Raw genomic sequence first — 6383 nt, 5'->3', positions numbered from 1 at the left:
ACATTAATCAAATTGACTTAAAGCAATTTTATTATTTTGGATTTGTGATTATCGTTTTTCGTAGAAAATGGTTAGATATTGTGCTGTTTACGGATGTATTTCATCAGAAAAACGCGAATTTTTTTTTACGCTAGTCACAAATGTGCCAACCATAAAGAGTTTACACACACATTTGCAGTCTCTACAGTGTGACTGTCAAAACTATAATTTTTGTATGGAGTGTCCGGGGTGTGGCAAAGTACTAGTCCACGAACCTTAATATACCTAGTCATAGCTTAGACTAATCATAGTTTATATAAATAAATGAAAACCTTTAGGTTACTTCTATTTCACATTCTATTTTCTTCACCTCGTAGGTACCTACCTACTTCTCTAAAATATTAAAATAGGTATCAAGAGTTCGCAGAATAAAATTGGAATTTTAAAACTTGAATGACACCTATCACACAGGCCAACACTTTTCTGACAAATGACATATTATGACATTGACAAGCACATCCGCCGTCCGCGGGTAGCCGCTCGAATTCAAAGTTCAATCTCGGTTCAAACTTTGATAAAGAAGATAAGAAAATGTTTTAAGATAACTTACAGTATGCGTTGATCACGGTCGTGTTACACATGTGATGTCTATATTGCTGTGATAATAAATAAACATGGGTGTTAAAAGAAGCGGTGTACTTGAATTGGTGTCAGGTTGGGCGGCGGTGGAATTATTTTTCCAATGTGTTTATATTGGTTTGTGGCAATTACTCCAGCTAGCTGTGCGAAGGTTATGGAAAGGACATCGTAGAAAATTATCCAATAACAAGCCACCGGTGGAATTGACCGTGGACTCGTCAATTGGAACTCATTGCTATATAAAAATTATGGTATGTACAATGTGGGTATTTTACGAAATATAAAATGAACTAAAAGTATTGCATGAAACTTATGATTTTTTTTTTTCATTAATTATAAACATAAACCTAATAACAAACAATATTAATATAATAAATAAGAACATGGCTTAATAATGGAAATATTATTTTACAATCTCTACTATATTATATTTTATCAATAAGATATTTGTATCAATCCCTTCCATTATTTTAATATTTACTTATTTATTTTCTAACTAGGTTTCCGCCCGCGGCTTCGCCCGCGCAGTCAAAGAAAAACCCGCAGTTCCTGTTCCCGTGGAAATTTCGGGATTGCGTCATTTTCCTAGGATAAAAAGTAGCCTATGTCCTTTCTCGGGTATCAAAATAATACCAAATTTCATGAAAATTGGTTCAGTAGTTTAGGTGTGATTGAGTAACAGACAGACAGACAGAGTTACTTTCGCATTTATAAATTAGTATGGATAACATGTATTTGAAAAGCGAAATTAGTTTAAATTTTTTTAAAAGGATATTTTTTAATAAGGTTTAGAATACAGTTTTAATACATAATTACAACATTTCAGGGAGTCAAATACCACTACGTTGAAACAGGGCCTCGTACAGGCCAAGTGATATTAATTCTCGGAGACGCCCCTGACACTGGCAACCTATGGGTACCCTCCTGGTCCTCCATAGTTCGGAGGCTAGCTGACAATGGTTACCATGTGATCACATTGGACCTCCGAGGGTCTGGAGGCAGTGAGAGTGGGGATCGACGAGACCTGTCTCCGCCAAGGGCTGTGGAAGAATTAGCGGGGCTGTTGAAAGCTTTAGGGGTGTCGGAAGGCTGTCCCGCTATTGTTATTGGCTTTGGAATTGGAGGTTTACTTACTTGGTAAGTTTTATATCTTCAAGCTTTCATTTATTGATTTGTACTGTGTCCTTAATCACTACATAGTATAAAACAAAGTCGCTTTCTCTGTCCCTATTTCCCTACGGATTTTGATGAGGTGTTTTAATATTTAGAGTGATTCAAGAGGAAGGTTTAAGTATATAATTTATTATGTTTTAGACAAAGCGGGCGAAGCCTTGGGCGGTAAGCTAGCAAGTAGATAAAATATTTTTCACTTCCCTCCTTTAAAATATAAATGTTTGTAAAAATGTGCATTGTAAGTATGATGGCTGGTAGAATAGTACAGGAGAAACATGAAAAAGCATTTAGTTGTTGTGAGTAATTTATTTAACAGGTTATTTTACAGGTACCAAATTGTGCTCTTTACAATATGTAAATAGCTATTTTTTTCCTGTATTGTTATTCATAGTGTCATTGATTTATTTTTTTACTTAATTTTACACAAAAAAGCAATAGGGTGACCATGACCACTGCACCTTGTACTTAATGCATTTACATTGAGCTCTCTTCATACATTATTGTAATAGTGTTTGAGTGTACGGATTTACGACAAACTTAATATGTATTTTTAATACCTAATTTATTATTCAACGTCAACGTTTGCTTAGTATTTTTGGAAAGCTGGATATGTCGTTAATTAATTAAATTAAGACTTATTTATAGAAAGTGTACCTTTGCGAGCGTAAACGAATCGAAACTTTTAAGATTCATCAAAATAAGTTCAGCAATTATACGTGGAAGCGTAACAGACGGCTATTTAAATTCTCTCATAATTTTAATACGGATTTGTATGATAATAGGAAATTAAAATCGTATTGAATATAATTTTTTAACCCGAACTTGAGTATAATTAGGACAAATGTACATGATGCAATGTTTAGTGTATTTTTATATCAGTTTAAATGTGTTTAATACTATACTAAAATTATTTTAATATTATCTGTCAATCGTTCAATAACCTTTAGGCCTAGTCTGTCGTAATCAGAATACCTTGGAATATTTAGATTATCAGATGATATCTTTAATTTAATATTTGTTTACTAGATGCAATGATTGGTTAATTTGTATTTATTTGAAAAAACCCTTTTATTCCTTTAAAATCATATTACATCGGGATTCGAATGCTACGACTTGCCCAACCAACCCATTATATTTCATTCACCCCTAAAACTTTTCGATAAATGCATTGTCCAAACTAAATACATAGGTATTTTAAGTTCGATCGAGTAGTTACTAGATTAGCTCATTCAAACAAATTCAGCTCTATATTATCAGTGTGTAGTTACGTGACCAAAATTACAAAGCTACGTAACTTATACTCCCAAGAGCTCACGTGCAACCGTTTATTTCATAGGAAAATATCCTTGAAAGATGAGCAATTATACAAATTCCTCAAATAATTAAATGACTAACAATTAATTCTATTTAATATCCATGTCATTGGATGATTAATTACAAAAAAAAAACAGGTCGCATTGCTTCGTTGTAATCATTGAATTGACATGTTGTATTGATACAGAATAATTTTTGAAATATTTTGTACCGGTGTTTTGTTCTCTTTAAACTAGCTTTTAATTATAAAATCTCGTAAAATATTGGTTTTCTTATACCTAGATTCTACATTTCCGTCCCAACTAGTATCTAGTCGTAATCTAGTTATAACAAGATAATTACAACATTCAAAACTTAGCGCATACTAGTCAAATTCCTTATGAGTTATTTGTTTCTTAGATAAGAGAGATAGGGTAATACCTCTGATAATGAATCAGCTCATTTTAAATCCGTATAACAATTTATACCTGTCTAATACTCAGTAAGTAGACATTTACAAACTTATATCACGTAGGAGGAGGGTGTTTTCAAGATAATTACTTTTTAATTTACGTAACTACATTTTAGATCAGTATTTCTTTTTATAAAAAAAATAAATCGTTTGTTACGGCTGAATATTATTTATTCATTATTATTATGAACTTCGCCTCCATACCAAGAATTATCTCATTAAGTTGTTGTACCATAATAGTTGTTTTAATAGATTATAGATTATAATAAAACGGTGTCCGCAATAACAACACAATCATGGACATCAATCAGTCATCAAATAATTCGTAAAGCGACTGCTATTTACAATAATTACCAACTATTTTGATAATATTATGTATGTGACTCGTAATTAAAGCTTAATATTTCCTACTGTATCTTGCCTAATAAATTAAGCTTTTCTTGCTAGGTATCTAGTACACTGCCAAGGGTCCCTGATAAGCAAGTTCATAGTGGTTGGAGCACCACATCCGAATCTCTACTGGCAACACCCACCAGCTAAGTTTTGTCAACGATCTCTGCATTTCATACAGGTTTGTATAAAATATATTGTAGAATACTTTATAGAACAACTTATTATTATTTATTAATAATTTAAGAAACGAAAGAACGTAAATCTTCAAGATACGTTTCCCGTATCTTGAAGTTTTTCATTTCCGTATCTCTTTTCAACTCTAACTATATAATATGTTTTAAGTTTTTTAATTATCTCTGTAGTTATGCTTTAGTTTATACGGATTTATTGTTAAGTAAGTTCAATTGCTTCTTTTTGTACAGTGGCCTTATTTCCCTGAAAGATGGCTTGCTGAGGGCGTGTCAGAAAACAATAAATGGGCAAACTCTCGAGCAAGAGATTGGACCGGCGCGTTAAACTATGTCAGAGGTAAGAAGGATTGGTTTTTAGAAAACAAAACATCATCATAATTCAGTCCTGTCACTTAGTAAAAATTTACTCTGACGAAAAGATTACATTTTCTAGTTCCAGCTTAACTTTATCAGCAATATAGCTGTTGTTGCTGCTATTTTTCCGTACTAACAGGTACAATTACTGTCCTTCCTGTCATCAGACAAAGCCAAATTATTTTAGGGGCAGCCTGGTACCGAATACGACCGGAGCACAAGGTCCAAGCGCGTTGCTTGCTGGTCGGCGCCAAAGACAGCTCCGCGCAGCTGGTGGCCAGCGTGCAGTACTGCGGAAACGCGGCGCTGAGACTAGTCGATAGGACTGAACCGGGGGATTCGCATTTGCAAATGCTGATACACGATTTTATTGTTGGTGAGTTGGTTTTAGAGGTTTTAATCTGTGTAGTCGTATTTTACATGTGGTACTTGTGAGTTAGTTTTAGAGGTTTTAAGCTGTGCAGTCCTAGTTTACATATTGTGTTTGCATTTGAAATCCTGATCTACGATCATTTTCTTTTAAACCATTAGTCGATATCAAATTTTTTGTTTATTTTGTATTAATGCAGCCTTCAGGTTATTTTTAATGAGCATCTATTATTGTTATTTCCGATATCAATTTTAGAGAGCTTTTTCCTTCAATAAAAAGTATGTACGTAACCCTACAACAAAATTTCAGGTAAAAAGAAACCAACAGAGGAAATCCAGCGTAGCATAATGGGTCGGGTGTTTGAAGCCGTCGCGGATAAGGGCAGGGTTATTACTTCGCGCTTGGCTTTACCGGCCAATGCGTGATAGATAATAAATATGTATAAGTGTTCTCTATTGTTTATGTCACATTTCGTATTGGTTATGGTACGAAGTGTAGACAATGTATATTTTAGGTCTCCAATTGTTCTATTGAACATACTATAAACAACTACTAACAATCCTAGCCGTCGTCAAGAAGTGTCCGAGTAATGTTGTATGGACATTCGCTCAAATTAACACCTTATTCCATCATCCATGGCAGATTACTGCCAGATTCTGAACATTAGTTCAGAATCGAATTTCTCGTGAAAACTCTGCCCAATACCCGTAGGCAGAGTTTTTCTTCACTTGGTCGAACCATGCTTTTATTTTTCATGATTATATTATATACATTTTAGAATATAAAGTTATTTAAAATCGTTGGGAGTTAAAAAAAAATGGGAACATTCCCAAGGCACAGTAAAAATTTGGTTACACTCGTTTAAAACCTACCTACTATAATGTATTATGTATGCATGAAATATCATTTTGAGCGGCAAAATTAGCGCTGTCACGTCTGAAGCAGTTTTCACTGTAATCAAAGAAAGTACGAGTGCATAGAGAATAGTAAAATATTAAACTGCATAGAGAAAAATAAAATATTAATATTCACTGAATTCTCAAACTAAACTGAATTTTAAAACGTTCTTGAAATTATTTTTCTTTTAAGTGTAGATAAGCCGTGATGTGTGATGTGGTGATACTTAAAATTTAGTTTCGTTTGAGTATTCCGCATTGTAATTTGTACGTTCTATGTGAATTTATAAAATATATTATGTCTTACTCATTGACTATAATTATGTATTATATGAAGTAGTTTTAATGTGAAGTAAGTTTCTTTTACCACGAAACATTTCTTAAAACAAATAATATAAGCTAAAGGCCATTTTAGTGTATAATATATATTTTTTTTTGTACAAATAATCTAATTATAATATCTTAAATATACTCAAATTATATCATAATAATTAACCTTAATAATTCCGTATCATGCGTGTGACATGATTGGGTCAACATGTGTCTTTTTATATTACACTGAAATGATATCCACTGATTTTATATTATATATAAATATATTTAAGTTCTAATAAAAATTCCTT

General features: G+C 32.7%; 1 protein-coding gene across 1 annotated transcript; it reads left to right on the top strand.

The window, feature by feature from the left end:
• Positions 1–495: 495 nt before the first annotated feature.
• On the top strand, positions 496–5488 carry LOC123696636 (epoxide hydrolase 4-like). The gene is made up of 6 exons (XM_045642956.1): positions 496–869; positions 1445–1755; positions 4004–4127; positions 4372–4477; positions 4682–4870; positions 5174–5488. The coding sequence occupies exons 1-6, from the start codon at positions 654–656 to the stop codon at positions 5287–5289; spliced, it is 1062 nt and encodes a 353-aa protein (XP_045498912.1). The 5' UTR covers positions 496–653; the 3' UTR covers positions 5290–5488.
• The last annotated feature ends 895 nt before the right edge of the window (positions 5489–6383 follow it).

The sequence above is a fragment of the Colias croceus genome, chromosome 13 (genome assembly GCF_905220415.1).
Source record: "Colias croceus chromosome 13, ilColCroc2.1".
Classification (NCBI taxonomy): Eukaryota; Metazoa; Arthropoda; class Insecta; order Lepidoptera; family Pieridae; genus Colias; species Colias croceus.
The sequence above is the reverse complement of the archived record's forward strand: the minus strand, read 5'-3'. Positions and strand labels throughout refer to the sequence as shown.

What these genes read in the sequence shown, in the direction of transcription:
- LOC123696636 (XM_045642956.1), top strand. Translation starts at nt 654, where the DNA reads ATGGGTGTTAAAAGAAGCGGTGTACTTGAATTGGTGTCAGGTTGGGCG. An exon ending in CGCGTTAAACTATGTCAGAG is followed by an intron (nt 4,478 to 4,681) that starts GTAAGAAGGATT and finishes AAATTATTTTAG; the next exon opens with GGGCAGCCTGGTACCGAATA. An exon ending in GATACACGATTTTATTGTTG is followed by an intron (nt 4,871 to 5,173) that starts GTGAGTTGGTTT and finishes ACAAAATTTCAG; the next exon opens with GTAAAAAGAAACCAACAGAG.